Source organism: Botrytis porri, assembly GCF_014898465.1.
Source record: "Botrytis porri strain MUCL 3234 chromosome Unknown BPOR_007, whole genome shotgun sequence".
NCBI classification, from domain to species: domain Eukaryota; kingdom Fungi; phylum Ascomycota; class Leotiomycetes; order Helotiales; family Sclerotiniaceae; genus Botrytis; species Botrytis porri.
In genome coordinates this window covers 2150441-2176653 of record NW_024066081.1, presented here as the reverse complement: position 1 = coordinate 2176653, position 26213 = coordinate 2150441, and the positions used below count along the sequence as shown (strand labels likewise).

The following is a 26213-nucleotide window of genomic DNA, read 5'->3' as shown; positions in this document are numbered from 1 at the left end:
ATGGCCGAGAAGCGCGATCGGTATGGTACAGGAGGAGATCCATCGATTGCGCAGAGAGGGCATGGACATGGAAGTGGGAATGGTAGTGGTGGACGAGGATATAATCGACGCGCGCCTCCAAATTTGGGATTCGATGGCGAGGGGAGCTCAGTTTCGGGTCGCGGACAAAGTGATAGGAGATACGGTTCTATGCCCCCAAACACGCCCATGACGCCCTACACGCCAGTAACTGCAGGATATGATGGTGGAGAGAGCTTTATTTCGACAGATACACCGAGACACGATCGTTATTATGGTGGAGAGAGTGCGATTGGAGGACGACCAGCAGTTACACCGGGAGCTGCAGGCTATCGTGGCGGAGAAGGCTCTTACAATGGTGGTACACCACAAACCGGCAGATTTAATGGCGGAGAAAGCTATGGCGAAGGTCGCGCTCCTAGGCCAGGAAGATACGATATCGCTGAGAGTACTATGTCTGTTGACACACCACGAACGGGTCGATTCGATCCGGGTATGGAAAGCTCTATCGCGCATCCCGATACGCCGCGCACTGCTCATTATGATACCACTGCGACTACCATGTCCATGGACCCATCACGAACAGGACCATATGATAAAGAGAATACAATCACGGTAGCAGAATATTATGACCCCGAACGAGCACGAGAAAATGAACGACAAATGATGGAGCGCGAGAAATCTGAACGAGAACGAGGAATGCGACAACCTTCAGGAATGGAATACGGGCCGCGACCAACGGAATATTTGAGTACATCAGGATCATCTACTTCCTCTTACCTCGATATCTCTCACCATTTTCCCACAAAAGGCTTTAGTTTCAAGTCTTTCTTCTCGACACCATCCGAAAAGTCTGATTCGAAGAAGAAGAAAGAGAAGAAGAAGAAAAGTAAGAAATTGACGAAACACAATTCCTCATCAAGCTCCTCTTTGAATGAAGATTTAGCTTTTGGAACCGGATTCCTCAGATACCGAAGGAAGAGGAGTGTGAGAGCTAGGGATGGAAGAGACAGGCAATGGGAAACCATAGGATATAAGTCCAGTAAGGAAAACCTGAAAGATACTCGATCTTCCACGAATGATAGACCTACGAGCTCGAAACGACCAGCCACCGATGCTGAAATTTTGGCTTTAGGTGCTGGAATCGCTGGACTTGCCAAACTTGCACTCGATCATGGCAACAAAGACGCCAAGAATGGTAAGAACGGGCGCGGTGTTCCCGAAACCGGTACTTCTAGTCGAAGGGATGAGCGCGGCCTTCCACCTTCCAAGGCTATTCCATACGAAACCGACCCTAATGATGACGAGGGATGGGAATCAGCCTCTGACGACGAGTCAGATTCAAGTGCTGATACTGGTTTGGCGTTCGGAGGTGGTAGTCATGTTGGCAAGAAAAGCCAGGCTAGCTTCTTTGGACGCAAGAAGACCCATGGCCCAAAGAGTCGAAAGAGTAACGTGGTCGATCCAAGACTGCTTGGACCAGAGAATTCCCTCAATGGGTATTTGTCAGATAGGGCTGTGGGCTTTGAAGACGTGCAATGGGAGTCAGGCAGTGACTTTGGTCAACACGCTTACATTCCTTACATTCATCCAGACAGACAGGTGGATACATTGTATGTGCACGAAAGGGTTAGGATAAGCAGGACCCAAAGTGTTGGTAGTGGTTCGCAGACCCCTCTCCAAGAAGTCTTCCCAGTCCCCACCAATGATCCCTCTCGATTCGATGTGGCGCGAGCATCTTCGTCCGAATACAACGCCTCTAGACCTGCACCAGTTCCCATTCAGCAACCCCAACCCATTACTCCGGTTTCTCATAGTGTTTATCACGAGTCAAACTACGTTCGTTCAGAATCTGGCGGGATCTTGAAAAGCTCTTCTGGTAGATCTAAATCTTTAGCTAGCGCGGCCTTAGCTGGCGTAGCTGGAGCTGCTGTTGGAGCTGCATTTGCATCTAGCCGTCGAGATGAAAACGAGAACTATCGTGATGATGATCGAAGAGACAATCGGAGCTATAGTGAAAGCGCTGTTAATCGACGAGATAGCGATCGAAAAGAACGACGCTACGAGGAGGATCAATACTCAATTGCCGATAGCAGCGTCTCCAAACCTCGAGATGAAGATCGAAAAGAGCGCCGTCGTGATTATGACCAATCCTCTATCGCTGATAGTAATCTCACTTGGGATGAAAAACGAGAGAAACGTCGCGAGGAGCGAAGAAAAGATGACTCAAGAAGCTCCACTTCTAATTCTGATCGTGATAAGAATCGAGAAAGGATTCGTGATGATCCCGATGCTGCTGCAGAGGAGCGAGAGAGGAGACGACGAGAGAGACGCGAAGAGCGACGTGCACCCGATCGTATTGAAGACAACTATGAAGAGCGACGGGCCCACGTACTCTCAGAGATATCGGCAATGGCTCGCACACCCACGGATCCATTCCAATATCAGGTTGCAAACACACCACCTCGCGAGGAAAGCTCTAGTCGTCAAGCTAAAGATCAACCTGCACCCAATGTTGTTACTGTCGAACCCGAACCCGATTTTGATCGAAAGCAAAAATCTTCGATTAAAGAACCATCATCTGTTTCCCGCTCCGAACCACGCACTGAAGTTTTCGAAAAAGATGACAAGGAACACCGATATAAGGAACATGCCAGAATCCTTCATGATGCCGAAATGATCTATGAAGAAACCGAACATTCTACAGCTCCGATTGAGGCAGCAGCCATTGCCGCCGCCGCCGCTGCTTTGGCTAGAGAAAGTCGCCGAGAATCGAGATCATCAAAACGACGAGGAGAGAGACGAACTGACTCGGAGGATCTTCCAAAAGACAGTGATTCTACCAAAGCGCCGGAAAAATCGCACGATGAAGTTATGGCAGAGGCGGATCGAGCTTATCGTGAAATTCTCATGGCTAGGAAAGTTGCTGCAGAAGTCCGCCGTTCTCGCACTCCATCACCTGAGCGCTCTGTGATGAACAAATACGAAGAAGAGTCAGAAGAAGAACCACCACGAATTGTCACTCCTCCCGGCATGCATGAACGCAAGAAAGGTCCCTATGATGCACCAAATGCTGATTTCAAGCTTGATTATATCATGACACCTAGAGATCTAAAAGTCTACAGCATTCCAAGCAGGCGATACAAGGTTGATGAAGCTGATTTGAAGGGTCCATTCATGACAAAGGATCCGGATGCTAAACTGCCTCGACCTATCCTAAATTTGATTCGACCCACTCCTACTTCAACACCATCACCCGAGAAACAGTTTGCTGCCATGGCAAAGAATGAAAATGTGAAGAAGGAAAGTTCTAATCGGTCGGATGATCGCCCCGTTGAAAGACGCCGTTCTGAACCTCAACTTGAACCAGAACGACATTCCAAGACCGAGGATAAGAATGGAGAACGTGAGCAACCTGCTATACGATCGCAAGACGAGCCAGCCCAACCCAGAGATAAGATGGAGGATCGTGAACAAACTTCATCATATCGATCACAAGATAGGCCTAGTGAGACAGCACAGATCCGCGAGCAGATTCCATCATACCGATCAAAAGAGGAGTCACATGATCAAGATCGTCCAAAACGTGATAGAAGAGATATTGCTCCCATCATCATCAGTCCAAGAGGAGACCTTATTCGCTCATCTGATGTTTCTGTTCCATCTCCTACTCAGTCCACAGTCTCGAAGGCTGTTACCTGGGGTCCAAACGAGACAAAACACTTCGAAGTCGAAAGTCCCACCGAACCAAAGGATGAGTACATTTCCGATTCATCCCCAGAAACTCCCGAGAAGCCAAGTTTTTCGGAGCCAAGATCGGAGTCACAGATTGAACCAAAATCTCCCGGCGGATGGGCAGCAATGGCAGCAGGAATTATTGGTGCAGGCGTGGGTGCCGCAGTAGCAGGCCCGAGTGAATCTCCTAAACAAGCTGAGCGACCTGAATCTCCTAAGAAACCTGAGCGAGCCGAGTTAAGTGAGCTCGCCAGGATCTTGAAGGCTAGGGATAGTGAACGACCCGAATCCCCTAAACGAGCTGAGATCAGTGAACTTGCTAGAATTTTGAAAGAAAGAGAAAGGGAGCGACCTGAATCCCCTAAAAAACCTGAGCGAGCCGAGGTAAGTGAACTCGCCAGGATCTTGAAAGCCAGGGAAAGTGAGCGACCTGAATCTCCCAAGCGTGCCGAAGTCAGTGAACTTGCCAGAATCTTGAAAGCAAGGGAACAGGAGCGCAACGAAAGGCCTTATGAGTACAGAGGTGTAATGGTAGAACCTGAGAGTCCATACGGAGAACCGAGGCGAGATAGTCCACCTCAAGATATGGGAAGAGACGGTCTGTATCGAGGTGTGATTGTAGAGCCTGAGAGTCCATACGGGGAATTATTTCGAGATGTGGAAAGAGACAGTCTGTATCGAGGCGTGACGGTAGAGCCCGAGAGTCCATACGGAGGAAAGAGAAGTCAAAGTCCACCTCGAGATAACAGGAGGGAAAGTCTATCCCAGCATACGAGAAGAGATAGTCCACCAAGCGTTGGTCCCAAGCCCGTTTCGCCACCAATTACACATATGCCTGGTGCTTTTGACGACGATTTGGATTTCGCTGCAACAGTGGCAGCTGGTTTGCAAGATAGTGGCTTCAACCCTAATATCGTGATTGAGGACCCCACGTTCCGAAAACGTGATTCCCCACCTGGTTCTAATGAATACAAAACACCATGGGCAGAATCCATTGACGACCTCTCAAGCATTCCCGGCGAAAGCTCCTTAAATCGTGGTTTTGTTATGGGCGAGGTGCTAGAAACCCCGAAAGATTGGTCGAGTGTTTCGCCCGCCAATGAAGAATCACCCAATCTTAATAGGAAAGAACAGAAAAGGCTTGAAAAAGAACGGAGACGAAGTGGTGGTGATTTATCATCGCCATTAAATGATGTTATCGTTGAAGAACCTGAAAGCTATTTTGATTCCTCTAGGCAGAATAGAAAGGAACAAAGGAGACGTGATAAGGAGGAAGCAAGAACACAATCACTTCTGAGGGAAGAATCTTCATTTGTTGATATTATGCCAAACCGCGAATTAGTCGAAGAACCGGAAAGTTACATTGAGCCTGTTGACACTCCCAAGAAGTCCAAAAACTCATCTCGATCATCGACGTATGAGGATATCGACCTTGATTCATCTGCTTCAAAACCCAAAAGGAAATCTAGCAAGCGCTCATCAACTTACGATGGCAAAGTCGACTCTCCATTGCGTGAAAGTCGCAGGACCTTCTCCATGGATGACATCAAGAACGGCGACGAATCCAAAATACCTAGAAAGTCGAAGCGCGACAATGTTAGATTTGACTCATCCTCTAATTCAGCCCCACCTCCAGAGGTTGACCCTGAATCTAGCAGATCACTGAGAAGAAAGTCAAAAGAGAAATTGGGAAGCAAGAGTGAACGTTATGATTCTCCTGACCCTTCACAAATCTCATTGCCAGCCTCTGATAATTATGAAGAAATGGAGTTGTCTAGAGAGCCAGACCGACCATCACGTCGAGATGGCGATGATCCATTGTGGGCTTCATCCCGTTCAATCTTATCAGCTGGTAGTAGCTCAAAGGTGGATGAAGAGGATTCGCCACAAAAGAACCGAAAAGATCGCAGCAACACCAAAGAAAACAATGATGCTACACGACCAATTGCTTCGGAACCTACTCGTGATGATAATGAAGATTCAAAGAAGAAGACAAAGGAGACAACGCCGAAGAAGAGTGGTGGACTGTTCGGTTTCTTTAGCGGTGCCAAGGCAGAAGCAGCAAAGGAGGAATTAACGAAAGGAAGTCGTGATGATCCTGACGATGTCAAGAAGAAAAAGAAAAAACGGAGTTCAACGTCAGATGGGATAACTGAGGGTCAATCTTTCAGTGATTCTCAGCTGGTTTCAAGTGAAACTAATGGCCACAAGACACGAGGTGAGGATAGTGTGCAAGATTCTAGGAATGATGGAGAGAGGAAGAGGAGTAAAAGTTCAGATTCGAAGAAGGGTTCTTTTTTAGATAATGCCGGCATCCTTGGCGCGGGTGCCGGCCTTGCTGCTGGTGCAATTGCAATTTCTGCTCAGCACCAACAGCAACATGCCGCTAATAATAATGATAGCGAGGGAAGTACGGGGGAAATGGGAAAGCAGGAAACAGAAGAAGATATATTGGATCCAGAGATTATCGAACGACAAATCAGACCCTCAATTGACCCTCAATATGGAGATCTTTTACCATTGCCGCCAAGTGGTTCAGTTTCACCTAATTGTGAACCAATTGATGACCTGCCCAAACTTCCAGAAAGTCGACCTACAACACCTGAATCTGAAAAACGGACTGTAAGTACGCCAAGGGAGAAGACTCCGCGAAATCGTAAGAGTTTGCAGGAGACTCCTGTAAAATCTCCAAGCCAAAGTGCCGTGCCATTAAAATTCGTCATGGGAAACCGATCCAATCCGGCCTCACCTATTATAACGAGATCTACTGGTAATACGCCCTTTCCTACTTTCCATCCCTCTCCAATTGCAGAATCAGCCACAATTCCAAGATCTAGATCAAGACCTATGTCATGGGATAATACCAAGGAATTCAAGCCCCTGTATCTATTAGAGACTAACAGACGTGGGTCGTTCGTGCCAGAAGAGTTAATTGACCCGCTCCCACATTTACCGCCGTCCCGAACCAATTCAGAACTTGACGTGGCGGATCTACCCGAATCGGGCTTTTTGGAAAAATTGGACCTTCACCGCCCTTCACGAGACCCACTTTCAACCAACCTCCCCTCCGATGATCACACCTCCGGAGAATCCACACCGACTGCGAGTACTTTTAAAAGGGATTTAGCGCCATCAGTGGAGTTTCTTCAAGATTCTTTCCCCTCACTGGAAGAAAAACAAACTTTATCCTCTGATGCAATTCATGAGCAATCTTCATCTGAATCAGCAGCTAAAGCCATTGGAGCCGCAGGAATTGCAACTGCAGCCGGCCTTGCTATTGCATCTAATGATACAAGCGATGAACAGGAACCAAGGTCTTCTCAAGAGATCCAAGAAAAGAGTGAAAACGACGATTTAGAATATTCATCTGAGTCACATGACATACCCTCCGAACGGAAGGAGACATTGCAAACCCTAAGTGGAACTTCGAGCAATCAAACAATGAGTATCGAAGAGGAGGTCGAACAGACCGAAGAATTTCCTTTGTCAGATTTCAAGAAAATTGAGCGCAAAAATTTGACGCTTGAATCAGATGACATTCATGATCAAGCCGAGAATACTCCGGAGCCTATTCATGAACTCTCCAATCCAGTTGAGGACGAACATGTCGAGTCTGTAGATAACTTATCTACTCCAGAGTCTAAGAACAATCAGGGTAAGAATGAGAGAGCTATATTATCTCCGGAGTCGGAAGTGGAACTCCAAAGCGAATTTCCTGGTCAAGAGGACACACAAGGACCAAAATCCGACCATGCTTCAAGTGAAACACATGGCTTGACCGGACCGGCTAAACATCTTATCGAACAAGCAGCTACCCCCGAGGCTCAACTCGTTGAATATCCTACTCAGAACTCCGAAGAGGAGAAAACACACGAGAAAGCAGACAAAAATGTTCTATCCTTCGAGCCCGAACTGGAGACAAACAATGTGGACAGTGTAGAGCCGTTCAAACCTTTGGATGAACACACTTCAATTGACAAGCTGGTTGATGAACCGCAACAGCAAGTGCAGGAATCTGGCCAAATTGAAGAAGCTTTGCCTTCAGCTGAGATTAACCCGATCGAGGAACCCTCTGTTCCCAAGTCCAAGAGGGACAGGAAGAAGGACAAGAAGAAGGCAAAAGCTGATGCTCTTAGACTGGAAGAACTCATCACTGAACCAATTGTTGAACCTATGATTGAAGTCCCAATACAAGAACCATCACTCGAGGTATCGTCAGAGCTTTCCCGCGAGGTTTCCCAGCCATCTTCTCCTCTAGCCAGCCCCGAGGCACAAGCATTCAATGATTCTGTACTGTCGGAGAATTCTGGTGATATCACGCCCACAGTTTCCGAGTTTTCTAGCCCGAACTCGAAAAGAGATAGGAAGAAGTCGAAAAAATCTAAATCGATTCCTCTTGACCCACAACCGGAACAAGCTGTGGTACAGCCCGAGCTCAATGAGCCTGAAATATCTCAATCTGAAGATGTCACGAGGAATCCTCTAGATTTGTCTCAAGAATTAATTCAAGAACCCATTCAAGAAGAACCTAGTACGCCTGTCAATGTTGAGCCAATTGAAGAGTTTTCAACCCCAAAATCCAAGAAAAGTAAGAAGGACATGAGAAAGGCAAAGAAGGAACAACTTGCGAATGTCCAGCAGGACCCAATTGATGTCACACAGGAGCAGGAGCAAGTACCTGAATTGCAAGAAAAGGAACTACCAGAAGCTCTTATCTTGAAAGCGACGCCGAACTTCGATGACATTACTCAGGCGATCACCTCTCCTTCTTCGAAGAAGAATAGAAAGAGGAGCAAAAAGGGTAAGACTGCGGACATAGAGGAACCCATGGAGACGTCAATTTCTAGTCCTGTTCCAGAGGGTGTGTCAGAGAAACCAACACCAATGATTGGACATGGTGGGTGGCCAATCACTCCCGCTACCCCATGGACTACCGGTGCACAAGGGACCTCTACATCAAATGAAAAGGACTACTTTCCAGCTGCAGAAACAATACTACCAACTATCAGTGCCGAAGATACTGTACTTGGTGCAGAACAATTGAAGTCCGATGACGTTTCTCAAGATAAGAATGGGTCTGATAGCCCTCCTACTGGACATGAAGACAATCAACTCGGCCTTGCAAACCAATCACTAGAGGAACCAAAGCCACAAGAAATCGTGATTGAGGATGTTTCTAAAGAGCTTGTAGGGAACGTCACTGAATCCAATGGACTTCCGGCCGGTTCTCAAGAAGATGAATCATCTCTCCCTCGCCAATTACCTACTGAGATCGAAGGGAACATCCAAGAGAATCATCCACCGCAAGAAGAACGGGATCAAATTTCTGCAATCGAGACTCAAGAGGAGAAGCCAATTTCCAATGAGACTGAAGCTCCGGATGGATTTGAAGCTGGATATGAAGATGACCAACAAGCGCTTTCTAAGGGTTTGAAGGAGGAACTCGAATCTAGTAGTGCCAAGGACGAGAGGGACGAGGAAAGTGGAAAGCACGCCAATCAAGATCAAATCGAAGGGGTTGCTTTTGATATTGCTTCCTCAGACAATGCTACTAAGGATTTGAACAAGCCAGCAAGTATCCCTACCTCTCAGGCGGAGGGCATCGAGAATCCAACGATCAAAGCTGTACTTGAAGAACCAGAGGAGATTGCCCAAGCTGATAAGAAGCCACAAATGCCCGAGGACAGTGTCCCTGACGAGAACGCTATCAAGGAACAGACTCCTTTGGAAGAGAACTCCACAATCGTACAAGAGCCAGAGACTATCGAGAATACGCATATCGACCAGGGTTTCCCAAACCCAGCAATGACCGAAAAGACACCCATCGATCCGATCATTTCAGCACCAGAAACCAAGGTAGAGACCCAAAGCAACGAGTCAAAGAAACAGGAGAACGACGATAGCTTGCTTGCATCTAATCCTTCCAAAGACATCATGACACCCGACATTTCAGAAGAAAAGACGCCCGTAGATGCCTCTCCGGAGCAACTCGAGCCTGAGCATTTGCAAAGTCCCGATGAAGCTTCTATTGCCATTGACCCTCAACCGGCATCTGCTACTCTTGACAAGAGCCAAGACAACGTGATTGAACCGGCACCCATTGAGGAAGCTCCCGTTTCCGACAATGTGGATCAAGCCAACATTGAGGAAGACAAGACACGAGGAGAAGAATCTGCTGACGTCAAGCAAGAATTTTCGGAAACACCTCTGGAGCCTTCCACTGTAAACCGTGAAATCGAATTTTCTGCACCTCCTAAGAAGTCTGAGAAAGATAAAAACAAGCGTGGCAAGCAAGCACAGAATTCGATTGAAGACGAGACCGTGGCCAAGGACATCAAACCCACTAGCGAGTCGTCCAATGTTGGAATGCCAGTTGAACAGCCAAATACTATGCCTGTGGAACAAATTATTACTATCCCCGCGAAAGAGCCAACTCCTAACGATGCACCAATGACAGCAGGACTTTCTGGCCTTATGGGTCCTTTGACAGGAAGAAAAAAGGGTGTTTTGGAAATGGTTCAAGCTTTGGGATGGGGTAAAAAGAAGGACAAGGCCGCAATTGCCGCTGCTGAGCAAGGACTCCCTCCAAGACCATCTACAGCACGCGCTGCATCCGAATCTTTTATGTCTACACCACGCGTTGTGTCTGAGTCCGCCATGCCAAAGGTCATCGAGACTGAACCTGTTAAAGCACCGTCACCTACTACGGAACTTGAGGAATGGGCTGTGGCAGACGAAAACTCGAAGACAAATTCGAAGCAGGGCGAGAAGGTCGCAAGCGAAGATATTGAGTCAGTGACAAGTACAATCATCGAAGAAGAAGCTTTACCCATTGAGCCCAAGGAAGAAATTGCCCAACAAATCATGGAGCCATCAGTCACGAAATCGACAGAGGATGTACAAGATGACCAATCATCTAAAAGACAAAAGGGCAAAAAACGGCTCAGCTTACAATCATTCATATCCGAAGAGGCCTCCAAAGCATTCAGAGCTAGAGAATCCGCTAATCAAGGACCAGAAACTCCGTCCTTGATGGCAGATCCAGCTTTCATCGAACAATCTCATGAACTCACTTCCAAGCCAGTTGTCGATACACCGGTTCAAGAAACGCAAAATCTTAAATCTTTGATTAAGTTCCCGACCGATAAATCAAAGGATGATAAGAAGGAACGTCAAAGTCTGCAATCCCCAGTGTCGGAAGAAATGCCCAAGGAAGAGGCAGATGTGTCAAGAGACAATGTTATTGACAACGAGCCCCAGCTTCAAGCGCCGGAAATCAATGAGCCATCTGTTGAAAGCAGTAACGAGCTTTCCGGACTTCAACGTGAACTTACCTTGGAAGAGCGCCAAGCTCCCGAAGTGTCAAATGAAGATGCCCCTGAACCAGTGGTCGAAATCCCTAGACAGCCTGAGGAACTTGATCGTGAGGCTATTCAGGAGGAGCTTTTTACTTCACCACCACAGCCTGAGCACATTCCTGAGCCAATTGTTGAGAATCCTAGCAAATCTTCAGAATCCCCTCGCACGATTGACCAAGAGAGTATTTTCGTTCCAGAACCCCTTTCGGAGGACACTCCGGAGCAAGCAACTCTTGAAAGATCAAACGAGCCCTTGGATGTTCCTCGCGAGGTTATTCAGGATGATGATAATGCACCACAAGCATCACTTGACCTTGTTGCCGAGCCAAGCGCGATTGATAATGAGGCTTCTTCACCAAATGAATCCACTCTCGAGGATGCCACGAAGAACGTCGATATTTCTGAACCAAGCTTGGTTGATGAATCTTTCTTGCCAAATGAATCGATCCAAGATGATATCATGTCATCTATCGAGTATGTTGAACCAGATACAAGTCTTCAAGAGTCTAAGTTGTCAGTTGAACCTGTTTCTGAAGAGCTGGACAATGCTTTTGAAGTTCACAAGCTAGACACTGTTGATGAGCTTGCTTTGCCAAGTCACATTGCCCTAGAGGAAGATTCAAAAGAGGTAGAAGTTGCTGAGCCAAGTCATAACAACGATCAGTCTTTTTTACCACAAGAGCCACCTCGCGAGGAAATAAACAAGGATGCCGACGGGTCTTTGATGGATCAAGTTATTCCACGGGAGGGGCCAGGAAATGGGGAAATTTCTGAGCCAAGCCATACTGATGAAGAGACTCTCTTATGTACTGAACCTGCTGCAAAAGTTGAAACAGCTCAAGCGCAAAGCGAAATTGATCCTGCTGAGGAAACGGAAGTCCAAGATGAATCGACATTACCCGGCACTAAGAAGTCCAAAAAAAGCAAGAAAAACAAGAAGAGTAAGAACAAATCCCAGTCAGAGCCTGAGGTGCCAATCGAAGTCACCAAAGAGCCTGAAAAAACTCTTCTTGTGGAGCAACAAATCGTAGAAAAGCCATTCGATACCACAGAACCAATTCGTGGAGCCTTTGAGCAGCCACTCGAAAGATCGGTTGAGACCATCGAGCCAGAAAGTCGTGATTTCTTAGAACCTGCTTCTGTGCCACTTCCGGAAGATGATATCATTGAGGCCATCGAACTTGATGAACCCACAAGCTTCGAGACTCTACAGCCATCTCCTAACCCCAGTCCATCAATCCCAATTACTAAGGAAACCATTATCAGTCCAAAGATCGAGGAGCCCAAAGGTCTTGAGAACTTAGATTATTCTGAGCATGCAGCATTGATCCCACTGCCAGAGGACATCGAGCATCAAGGTCCTGAATCTGTAGAAGCACTTGAACCAGTTCCAGATGCTGTGGAGAACATGATTGAAACTCCTTCCGACATTGAGATTCCCGCAAGCAAAGAAACATTGGAATTTCCGGAACCGATTTCTCCCATTCTAGAAAATTCTTCCCCAGAACCTGCTCCAGTTTCACCAAAGGGATCTAGAAAAGATAGGAAAAAGCGCAAGTCTACTACATCAACGCCATTGGCCGAAGAGTCTCTATCTTCAGACCTGCTCCTTGAAAACGACGCCAAAGCTGTCGAGCTGACATCGGAAGAAGCACGACTGATCGTTCCGGACCCTCCAATTGCTGGATCTCCAGAGGAAGTGATATTCAACAAGCCACAAGAAGCCAAGTTTCTTTCAGAATTGAACAATCCAGAGACGGAACAGAAGGGCATCGAACCGATGGAGGCCATTACAACTTTAAGTGCCTCCGATGAGATTGAACACGTTTTTCAAGAGAAAAATGTCGAGCCACCCGCTGAAGTTTCAACCGAGGAATCCAAGAAAGACAAGGAAGAGCAAAAGTCTGAAGTACCTATTCTAGAATCTGAAGATATTACTGCCCAAGCCCCACTGGAACCTTTACCAATCCAGCCGGACGTCGATTTATCAAACCAAGAAACCGTTCCGAACTCTATCGGGTCAATTCCAGAGAGCGTGCAAACGGCCAACGAGAATATATCGATTCCCACTCTGACCGATGTTGAGGTTAAGCAAGACGATAGTCCCAAGTCAGATTTGGATGTCCCTCTTGAACAACAGGACCTTGAATCTGTATCCAAAGATATCGTGGACTTGACAAAATCAAACTCTTCAAATGCTCCAGTCAAAGAATTCAAAGAGGACGAAGAGGAGCGCAAATTCCTTGACACCAATTCAACACTTGAGCTTCTCATGGACAGCAAGTCAGAAATGACCGAACTTTCCCAGCCAATCAATCAAGCTTCAGAAGAGGAACTTTATAGCAAAGAACCTGCGGAGACTTTCAGAGAGACCGTTCAGCAACCAATAGCACTTCAAAAACATGCCTTTGAGCAGGAACAAACAGAGGAAGGTCCCGAGGTATCTGTGGGGCCAATAATCGACTCAATTGTGTCTGAACCACCGACAAAAATTTCTCATGGACCAACTGTCGAGTCTGAAAATGTCAAGGAAGATGACCTTACACCACAGGAATCGGTTGTACAACAAGAATCGTCAAATGAATCAAAAAGCATCGAGGAGCCATCCTTATCATCGCATCAAATCGTTGAGCCGGAAAGTGTAAATAAGGGATTTTTCCTACCGCAAGATTCAATGATCAATTTAATCATTGATGACGAGGAGGCACCTCAATCACAGGAAAGATTTGTTGAGCCAGAGATCAGAAAAGAAGAAAGCTTTGTACCGCAACAATCAACAATTGAACAACGGATCAGTGAAGAGCGAACCCCTCAGCAAGAGCTAGAAACTGTGCCAGAAACTTTCAATCCCGAATCAAGTCTTGTACAAGACTCGGTCGTTGAGCCAATATCAGAGGAAGAGCAAATTGTTGTCGAAAAACCAGTCATCGAGCTCAACATTCCTGAACCATCACAAATTGCTTTGCCAGAATCACCAATTGAGCAAACGTCATCCGAGCCAGAATTGTCTCTTCCACAAGAGCCTCTAACTGAGCCAGAGGTCATCGAAGAAGCACCTTTTGTTCAAGATCGTGCAACTGATTCTCGAGGCCCGAATATCAAGCTAGTCATTCCACAAGAATCGTCCCTGGAGCAAAAGGTTGTTGAGCCTGCACAAATTTCTTTGCCGAAATCACCAATCGAGCGGGAAGTATCTGAACTAGGAATTGCATCTCAACAGGAGCTCGTTTCTGAAAATCATATTGCTGAAGAACCAATTCTTGCACAAGAGCACCATTTCGAACAAGAAAGCTCACGTGCCAAATTAGTTACCCATTCAGAATGGCCTCTTGAACAAAAGACTGTCGAGCCAGAACAAATTGCCTTGCCAGAATCGCCGATTGAACTGGAATCATTTGAACCAGAAGCACTTTTTCGACAAGAGCCTATAGTTGAGTCACAAGATCGTCTATTACCAATTGACCAATCACTTCGTCAGCCTTTAGAGTTCAACACTAGAGAGCCTATTTCCGAGTCAAACCACATGGATGATATGTCAATTTCACAAGAATCATCGGTTGAGCCAACGAAGTTAGAATCAGATATGTCACTCTCGGATCTTGTACCTGAAGAATCAGCGAGAAATCTCGAACCTGTTTTCCCCAATGAATCTGGAAAAGACAAGGAGGAAAGAGAACAGAACTTGGTCTTTTCGGAACCCTCCGGAGATCCAAGCAATGTTACTTTTGCTTCTCAGGTACCAGAAAATCAAGCGCTAGAAACCGACTCCGAGTCAACACCATCTGATTCTGACATTAAACCTGTATCAAGCTCGCCAGATATCGTTTCCGAAAATGTTGAGCCAATTGCAAATGTGGAGCAAATCAAACTTGATCTTGTTGAATCTACATTGAATACAGAACCAATCGCCAATGAACAAGCTATCGATTCTGCTCTTGAGACGACATCATTCAACTCAATCCCTGAGGACCCTGTACATGATCAGCCTCTTATCGAAAGTCTGCCTGCTGAGACTGGATCAATACAAAGAGACGAATGGGCCCGGCCGATTAAGGAGTCAAAGAACGTGGAAGAGAAGGGTGATGATATCCTCCAACCAATGAAAGAGCTATCTGATGTTGCACCTCAAGCCCCAGGAAGCACAAGTACGCCGCTTGAGATCGCAGATATTCCGTCCATGGAAGACGATGCAAAAGAACTAGCAAACGGGAATGTAACTGAGACCGATGAAGATTCGTTCTCGGATGCTGTTGAATCTTTTTCTATAGAAGATACTGCGATGAATTCAACCCCTTGGGCCTCACGAGAGCCTGTTGAGGCTATTGAGCCCGAGTTTGAAGTACTTACTCAAAAGCCAGCAGAACAGTCCATTCCGGAAGTTATCAGGCCACTTCACGAAGATGATTTCATTCCAACCCCAATGTCTGAGACCGTACAACAAAATGATGATGCGTTCCCTAATTTCGAAGAGATTACACTGGATGAACACAAATCAACTCCAGTCGATGAGCTATCAAAAATTGATTTGCCAAGAGAGATGCTAAATGAGGAGCACCCAAAGGAAGAGCACAGACCAGCAGATGATGATGTCACTGAGGTCTTGACCAAGAATTCCAAGGATATAAATGATCGTGAGTTTGGATTTTCTTCACCGGTACAGTTTATCCCCAAAGACACCCAAATAGGAGTACCGGATTTTGTGGAGCCAGTACCTACAGAGATAACACTCGATGACTTCAAGGCCATTCCCACTGGAGAGATGCCAAAGGAAGTTCAACAACAAACCGAGGACGAATGGGGTTCGATTTCTATCAAGAAATCGACAAAGGGCAAGGAGACACTTGAATCTACCTTGTCTACCCCATTGGAGCCCGAGGTTCCCAATGTTGCTACTGAGCTTCCTGAGGATATTCCACCAAATTCTGGAAAGCTTGAAGAGCTACTTGCAACTATTGAGGACGTACCTGATACTCATACATCTTTCCAGATTCCACAGGTTGATAAAATTGTTTCCGAGCATGATACTTCTGACATGTCACACGATAAGAACGATGAAAAGGGCAAGGGAATTTCGAGCAAAGAAGTCGACCTAGAGCTAGAAATCCTAGCCTTGGCTAATACCGTCGCGGTATCCGATATACAAGATGTCAAGCCCGGCGAGCGTCTCCTGACTTCTCCTATTCCAATACGAAATACCGTTCCAACACCGATTCTAACTGCAGAACCAGATATGATTTCGCCTCCTCCATCCTCTTCATTCAAGCCGCTTATCGATGAGTCAAACAATCTCTCCACTGCATTAGTACAAGCTACTTCCAAAAAAGACAAGAGAAAACGACAAGCAACAATAAACCTTGAAACACCCAAAGATGATCAACGAACGTTTTGGGCAGGTGAAGTTCCCGAAGCAGAAGTTATCAGGGCTGTACCAGTCATTGAAGATATTGGCCGGGATGAATTCTATTCTCATATTGCCAGCACGGTCAAAGAATCAGAAGCGAACGAATTTTCTAGACCACCCGCCAAGAAAGGAAAGAAGAATACGAGAAGAGAATCAACCAATATCAAAGACTTCCAATCATCAATGGGAAAAAATGAACCAATGAAGGAGCGCAAAGAGATGCCATCTGTAGTAGCCGCAACTGTAGCAATTGTTAGTGCAACACTTTTGGCTAGCAAGAGCAAGGAATCGGAAGTTAAAGCTATTGAGGAAGAAGGAAGCCCCATGATTGACAAGTTATCTGAGAAGGAAGAGCATGAATCAAGTATGGACAAGATAGCACCATGTGATGACGTATCTGATGATTCTGTACCATGGGAAGAAAAGGATTTAAAAGTGTTTGACGAGGTGGAGCATGAAGCTGGAGAGACGAAGAATGATGGATATGACAGTGGTGGGTTTCGAGAGAGAAATATGATTGTACAAGAACCAGGGCGGATAGAGAACATTCAGGATCCGATGTTTGAGGCGTTTGACAAAGATGCTGCTGCAGAACCTCAAGAGCTTACAACTCCTAGACCTCTTAGTCCTGTTCTCGATGTTACCAGGTTTACTCAAGAGCCGGAGCAGATAGAGCCGATGAAGCAAAAAGAAGTCACCGAAACATCCGAGTCAGATAAGATGACACGTTCTACTTTGCATGAGCCAGAGAAGACGAGCACCAATCAAGAGCCAATAGAACAGATTTCCACTGAGCATATGGGAAATGAAAACACCATTTTGCAAGGGCCAGAGCAAATGGAGGCCGTCCAAGAACCATCGACGCAAGTTCCTGCTGAGCCTACGATTATAGAACGCCAAATCGTACAAGAGTCCGAACAGATTGAAACCGCTCAAGAATCAATGGTGCAGATTCCTACCAAACCTTTGATAATGGAAGGTCGTGAAAGTACAACACCGACGCCACGCCATTTTGATCCCAATGACGACAAAACTCAAGAAATGGCACTAGCTGCCCAGACCTATGCTTCGAGCAGTTCTCCAAGCCCGAGACGATCACCAACTGCACGAGAACCAAGAGGAGATCTGCCAGAAGAGTACCTCTCTAGACGATCGAGAAGAGATATCGAGAAAAAGAGAAGGAAGAAGTCAATCGAAGTTGACGATACCCTAGATCTTTTACCGGCACCAATCCAAGAAGCCTTGCGGAATACTATTGTTCAGCCCCGAGCTAGAGAAATCAGTCCTTCGCCAATCTCCTCTCCGATAGCCGAACGAGCCAAACGAGCTAGATCAAGATCGCGTCCTCCATCTCGTCCTGGAACACCTGGCTTGACAATGCTACGAGAAGAATCAGAGGATGAGAATGCTCTCAATGTGGGAAACAGAGACAGTGCTATTATCAGCGAATCTCCGATTCCCCCTCAAGGAAGCTTCGCAGACAAAAATGAAGACATTCGTGATAGTGGCATTCACTTGAGAGATAATTCGCCTTCTATGCGTGTTAGAGCTCCCGTCTCTTCAACCGATGCAGCCATCGAAAGTATGGCGTGGCCTTCCGTGGATGAAGATGCTGGGACGGTTGATCTCGAACAGCCGCAACGACCAAAAGTTGTAGAGGACTTAACACATCACGGCCGCGAAATTGATGATCTGCCATCTCAGAGACACAAAGAAGAGAGGCACACAGATCTACATAGAACGCAGGCAATTCACAGAGCACTATCGCCCCTTGAAGAAAAGCATAAACTTACTCGCAAGACTTCTTTGAGTCGTGGGGAACTAGCAGAAGCGAATCATGTAGACTTTGTCCGATCCCAACGACTTAAGGCATTTCAAACTAAATCCAAGGAAAGGTTATCTGAGCCTCTTCGAGCAGAAGCAACTAACAACCCAGTGACCCCAGAAAAAGAACATAGAAGGCATCGTGTCCACCGTTCTGAATTTCCTGACCTCCAGCACCGCAAACCAAAGGAAAACAAATATGGGGACCTTGAACCAGTTAAAACTCCAAAAACTCCTAGAGCTGAGCAGCGAAGTGTTTCCGAGAGTTCTCCATCTTTAATCGGAAGTGCAGCTCTTGCTGCAGCCGGATCTGGATTTGCAGCAGCAAGGAAGCTAAGTCAAGAAAGCCGACCTTTAAGTGCTCAAAGTCACAAAAGTCAGAGATCTGCTTCAAATATCAGTGTTACTCGATTGCGAACGCCCGTTCCATTAGATGCGCCTCCCGCGCCACAGTTCCCCAATGGCGCTAAGACCAATCGTTCGTTTACACCGCCACTTCGCCGTAGCGCCCGGAAAATTAGCGGGGATCCAAGATCGCTCCGTCAACAAAGTAATATTGATCTCGCTAAGGAAATTGATCCAGCCTCCATCAATACCGCTACATCGACAACCTTAACAAATACTGCAAATCCAACTGCAAATGAGGGCCGAGCCAGGGCGCAAGATATGGCCGATGTCTACGTAAGTTGGCACAAATCTGAAGACGAAAATTTTTCACCGCTAATAAAAAAATGTAGGATGGCTATGGTGAAGGCCACATGGGCTCACCACGATCCCCAACTCGACCTCACAGTATGCGACGACGACAAAGTATGCAAGTTTTGGAACTCGAATCAAAACTGGATCAACTAACTGCGGAAAATCGCGCTCTCGCCGAATCTAAAGCTCATGCCGAACATATGCTCCGATCAAGTCAAGGCGCACCTGCGGCCTTGGTAGAGAGGGATGCGCAAATCGATCTACTCAAACGAACACTGTCATCGATGCAAGATGAGGTTAAAAGATTGACAGAAGTGAATGCGGGTCTTTCTAGCGCGGCTGTTACACTAGGTCAACAACATAATGCACGATATGGCACACTCGAATCACAACATGCACAAACTTCACGCGAACTCCAGCAGGCCCGCGAGGCTCATCACAACCTGCAAAACGAAGTACAAGGTGTCATACACAATGCTATACAAGAAAGAGACCAGGAAATTGCATCATTACGATCTCAATTGGATGTGGCCAAGGAACAAATTCGGGCAATGCAGAGGGAAATTCTAGCTGCCAAAGCTGGTGATGCTCAATTCCTGATCATCCGAGATGAGGACTATTTCGATAATGCCTGCCAACAACTCTGCCAACATGTGCAGCAATGGGTACTTAGATTCTCGAAGTTTTCTGACATGAGGGCCTGTAGACTCACGAGCGAAATCAATAACGATAAAACCATTGATCGGCTCGATAACGCCATTTTAGATGGCTCGGATGTGGATAGTTATCTTGCAGATAGAGTGAGGAGACGAGATGTCTTCATGTCAATGACAACGACCATGGTGTGGGAATTCATATTCACTCGCTACTTATTTGGCATGGATCGAGAACAAAGACAAAAGCTCAAGTCATTGGAGAAGATATTGTCTGAAGTTGGACCGCCATCGGCAGTTCATCAATGGCGTGCTACGACTTTGACCTTGTTATCCAAACGAGAGTCATTCGCCAGACAGAAAGAACAGGACACTCTGGCTGTGGTGCATGCTGTTTTAGAGACCCTAACGGAGATCTTACCTCCACCTAGTCACCTTGAAGGTCAAATCGAGGAACAACTCAAACGCGTTATAAAAGCTGCTGTTGATCTCTCTATAGAAATGCGCACTCAACGCGCAGAATACATGATGCTACCACCACTTCAACCCGAATATGATGCCAATGGCGATCTCGCAAGCAAAGTCTCCTTCAACGCTGCACTCATGAATGAACGCAGTGGGGATACCATTTCTAATGAAGAACTCGAGGCACAAAGAGCTGTCGTCAGAGTTGTACTCTTTCCACTTGTGGTGAAGAAAGGTGATGATTTAGGACAAGGCGATGAGGAAATCGTGGTTTGTCCTGCTCAGGTTTTGGTTGCCAAACCCAGAATGGGCAAGGGGCCAGTGGGAAGGGTTTACAGTCCGGCTAGTGGAGTGGACATGGACAGGAGAAGTGATAGGAGCCGAACTCCTGCTAGTTTGCAGAGTAGTATGCCCGATAATAATGTTATCTGAAAATTAAATAAAAAGAGATGAAAAGGAATGATGGATGAAGAAATGAATGGAAGGGGATACGGGTTGGATAGGATGGGAGTGGTGATGAGTTAATTGATACCCTTTGGGGTTATTGGTGATGGCTGGTTGGATTATGTGCTTTTAGGTTCTCTTTCCCTTTTTTTTTTTCTTTTTACCTTCGACGATTTCCCGATTCATTTTAATGATGATTAATGATGCTTTGCATTTAGCGAACTCATAGCTACGGCTATGGATTATTTCTTTCACATTTCAGGCAAAAAAGATATCCATATTTTAACGACGATCACGACCAGATTGTAGTATAGACGAGTTTAATTCACTCCGCTTAGTTTATGAATTTAAATGCCAAAGCACTTCATTTTGATTCGGTTCTAATCTTGATTGTGGCTCTTCTCAATTGCAGGTGAACCATAAATAATTGCAATCACAAACTTCGACGAACTCTCACTGCTAGTGAATCATTATTCTACAGCGCCAGCTACCTTCTCTCATGCATACATGCATAAATGCACATCCTATTGGATATTCCCATGCTGCTCAAAATTTGAGTGATTTTATATTGTTGGTTCCAACGAAGGATTAGATATCAAATTGTGGAAACACACATTTGTCACATCTTGTAGCTCCCGGACATGACACCCCGCCACCGTTTTATCCCTGCCAATGGTCAACCAAAACCTCTTGCAAAGAAGAAAGAATTCACTCATGTCCTTTTTGATCTTTAACGGCATGTACCTGTCTTATTCTGTGAAATGCGGCCTACAGATGCGTCTGTAAGGAATGATCTCTTACTGTCGTCATAAAGATACATTGAGCTGTCATGCCATAAAAATGGCTTTAATGGGTGGTGTGCCAGTACTTTTCTATGAAGGGCGCGACTCACAACGTCGAGGTTCTCTTGCGTAATGTCATTGCACAAGTGTGTATCCCCTTGGGACTCTAACTCTTCAAACTTTCTACTTGGTGTTGTCATTGCATGATGTCAACTTTTTCGTCGACAGCTAAAGTAGTGATCATAATACATTGCTTTCCCTAAGATAGCATATCCAATTAGAGCGACCAAAGGAACATCAATATGAATTCCCTCATATATTTCTGTTGCGCATATGATAAGATTAAAGCATTGTTTGTTAGTGACAGGTAGGGTCGATCAAAAATGCGGCCTGTTCTTTACTACAATGTGATAGAAGATATAACAATATTAGTGTTGGTATCACCATGGGGATGGTGAAGTCAATATAGTATTATGGTTTATATTGTTATTATATTATTTAAGATTTTAAAAGCTAGGATTATGAAATGTATTGTTGTAGTATTGGAAAATGTTAGTATTAATATTAATATAATTATATAATCCCTGTTCTAATACTGACAATTCTTTAAAGTTGTTGAATTATATTTTTCTAGTTAATACCTTTTTTGCCTGTGTAACCACTCGTCCTTTTAGTTTTTTTCAATTTATTTTATAATCTTAATCTTTATAGCATTATTATTAATCAAGTTTTTTAAGGTTTGATATAGTTTAGATTTAGTTATTATATTTATAAGATTAGAATTTTCATTAATCTATTTGATCTTTATAATCTTTTGCTTTTTATATACCTTTTGAATTATTATTATATTAATTATTAATCTTTTTTTATTAATAATTTTGAATTTTGTAAGATAATTATAAAATGATTTGGAGTTGATGTATATGATTAGTGGGATCTTATAATTCGAGAAGATCTTATTAATTATATTTTTGATTGTTATACTAATATTAAAGTCTAAAATTATAATGTAGAGTTCTAATACTAATACATTTCTAATAACGTAGTTTATTAGTACATACATCATATCAATACGTGCACCACTTTTACCTCAATTTATACTCTTCAATCTCAACATGCAATTTATTAATCATTTATTATGTAATCGAATAATAAAGAAGGGAGAATACTCTTATTTATTAAAGCTATCGAAAAAGATAAAAAACTTTTAATTCAAAAGACTACTAAGCTATATAATATTATATATAACTTATAATACTTATTTAAAGAATGAATAGAATAATTTTTATAATTAAATTTCAATTATAAAATCTAAAATTTATTAAAGTAAAAGAGCAAGTAATTATTTTATATATTCTTGATATAAATTCGAAAGGTTTTCCTTTTAAATTTAAAGGGGTAAAAGATATAGTAAATCATATTCTTAAATTGAAAAAAAAAGCTATTAAAAAGCTTTAAGCATATTAATTTGTAAAACAATATAAAGAATTAAAATTATATTTTAATTATATTTATAACTTTCAAAAAAATTTCTATAAAAATCCTAAACTTCTTAAAAAATGATTTCGATTAATTATAAATATATAAACGAAATATAACATTTTGAATAAAGATTTCTATAATTTTGATGAAACAGGCTTTATAATAGGAATTATATATATAATAATAGTTATTATTAGTGCTAAGAAATGTAGCAGAAGTAAATCAGTATAGCTAGGCAATCGAGAATAGGCTATAGCAATAATATACAGGAATAAAGAGGATAAAACTATTTCCTCATTTCTAATAGTTTAAGGATAGGTTAATTTCTTCAATTAATATATCAAAACCGATCTTTCTGTGAACTAGATTATTAAATCTATATCTAATAAATAAACAAATAATGAAATGGGTTTAGAATAATTGAAATATTTTAATAAGTATACTAAAAATTAAAAAAAGAACAAATATTGAATATTAATACTAAATAAATATAAAAGCCACGAATCAATAGCTTTTTAAGTATACTATAAAGAGAATAATATTATATATTTATATTTATTATTGTATTCAAATTATTTAACTTAATTATTTAATATTAACTATTTTAGCAATCTAAAATATTTATATAATAATCAAATTGATGGATTTATTAAGGCATATATCAATTATATTTCAAAAATTGAATTCTTTATAGCTTTTAAAGTTATATATAAGGAATTAATTATTTTTTAGAATATGAAATCAAAATTCTAAAAAATAGATTTAATCCTATTTAATCCTAAAACTATATTCTCGAAATTAGATATTCGAATTCGTATACCTACCCTTTTCTTTTTCGATTTAGATTAATGAATCTCTTAAACCCCTTATAATCTAATTAAAGCTTTTTCTCAATTAATATTAATTAAATCTCGAATAACTTGTTATTAATCAAGCTTACCTATATCTATATTTGAAACTATATTAACTCTAACTAAAAATATAAAGTAATTAATTTATAAAAATATACTTTTAAATATAAAGATTTATATACTTCAAATAATAAATAAAATAATAAATAAATATCAATACACAAAAAAAACTTAATTATATTAAAAAGAAATATTCATTAAATAAAAAGCTCTTAATATATTATCTTAATAAAAGATTGATATTTAGATTCAATATAATAAATATCAAAAAGAAAGTAAATTTAATAGAAAAGTATTTTCTATTTAATATTATAATAAATATAGAAAAAACAGATTACAATATAAAAATCTATCAAAATAATATAATAGATTCTAAATTATTAAATTCTAAATAGTTTTAATTAATTGATTTAATTATTGTTGAATAATATGGGTTTGAAAGTGTAAATTAAAGTAAAAGTGATGCATACATTGATATGATGCACGCATTAATAAACTACATTAACTCTCTTATACTTGATAAATAATTAATAAATAATATTAGTTTTATTATACTTATTTATTAAAACGATAATATATTCAATCTAAAAGAACAAATTTTTATTATTAGTAAAGGATGTATTAATAAATATAATTAGTTTTAAAGAATTTATATTAAATGGGACAAATTGTAGACCTCTTTTTAAATTATTAATTTGCTATTGAATATATTTATTAAGAGAATTAGTATCTTTTTTCTTAAAATTAACAATTTGTATAATATAAGATAGATTAAAAATTACTTTTGATTAATATATTATTATAATATATACTTTTTGAGTATATTATATAATGTATTAATTCTTTGTTATTGTAGATTTTTTCAATTTCCTATATATTTTTTGTATATTAAATGATTCTAATTTAATTAGATATAGGTTTTTATATTAATTTTTTTAATTAAGGTAAATCGTATAATTATTTCATTAAGTAATTAATCCACTATTAAATTTAAATAATATTAAATGTTATGTTATTTTTGATTATATATAGGAAATATGGATTATAAGTCGATTATATCATTTTGAGGGTATTAATATAGTGCTTATGGTAGATGTTAAATCAGTAATTGCCTGCTTCTGAAATGTTATATAATGATTGTACTACTTATAGGATAAAACCTTTTAGAATGCTTATCTTTATTAATAATTGTATATAAAACTTTTGAATTAAATTTGATATTGATTATATATATACTTATATAATGTTATAAATACTTATAATTATTTTATTCTTTAGGAGTATAATTATCATTAATAATATAATTTGTTAACTAATATATTATAATGTAACTTATAGTGAACCAGGTTATATAGGGAATCGGGTTACATTTAGTTCATTACTGACTTCATGTTACGCCGGTCCATCCTCGGTACCGCGTCACATGACTCTTAGCACGTGATGGACCCTGCATGACAGGCATAACGGAATGTAGGTCCATACAGACCAAAGGTCCAGGACCTCTCTAGGTCCTGAACGCTCCAGTACAATACGAAGGTCTATATAAGGGAATGGGATTTCATTACAATGTAGAGCTTCGTGCTCAAGATCAATCATTAGTTTCATACTATAGTTACGAGAATTGCAACCAGTTACCAACCTTATTGAATTCCTACTTGAAGTTTAGTCTAAACCACCTCGAGAGAACTCTAGACACTTCCACGTGACCCTAGAGGCAGCTCCCGTAACACTTTGAGCACCATTTCTGCTTCAAGTACCAATTCAATACCAACCGACGATATGGCACCCACCAGTGCATCCGCGAGCAGTCAGGCACAAGCACCCGACACCAACGATGTCGAGATGACCGACGCTCCCAAGGAAATTACCATCAACGAAACACTCAAGATTGCCTTACCAGACAAATACCAAGGAAGTCGACAGGAACTCGACACCTTCCTCTTACAACTTGAAATCTACTTCAGATTCAACGAAGACAAGTTCACCGAAAAGGAATCCAAGAGTGTATGGGCTGTATCATATCTCAGAGGAGAAGCAAGCAAGTGGATTCAACCATATTTACGAGACTATTTCGAGCATGACGACCAGGATCGCATGCAACCCACTCGAACAATCTTCAATAGTTTTGAAGGATTTAAGACAGAGATTCGTAGAATCTTCGGGAACTCCAATGAGCTAGAGGTAGCGGAAGATAAGATCTTCAACCTCAAGCAGACAGGATCAGCATTGAAGTATACTACGGAATTTCGAAGATATGCTGGAACAACCAAGTGGGACGAAACCGCCATTATGAGTCACTATCGTAAAGGACTCAAACCAGAAGTCAGACTGGAGTTAGAAAGATCTGCCGAGAGTGTAGACTTGAACGACCTAATCCAGGACTCCATCGAATCAGATGATCGTCTTTACCGATATCGACAAAGTCAAAGATCATACAAACC

At 42.4% G+C, this 26213-nt stretch overlaps 1 protein-coding gene across 1 annotated transcript; it reads left to right on the top strand.

Moving 5' to 3' along the window:
• On the top strand, positions 1–20585 carry EAF01_005986 (uncharacterized protein; the record flags this gene model as incomplete). The annotated part of the gene is made up of 3 exons (XM_038914240.1): positions 1–6375; positions 6424–19017; positions 19074–20585. 3 exons carry the CDS (start codon positions 1–3, stop codon positions 20583–20585), a joined length of 20481 nt encoding a protein of 6826 aa, XP_038770689.1.
• Between the last annotated feature and the right edge of the window lie 5628 nt (positions 20586–26213).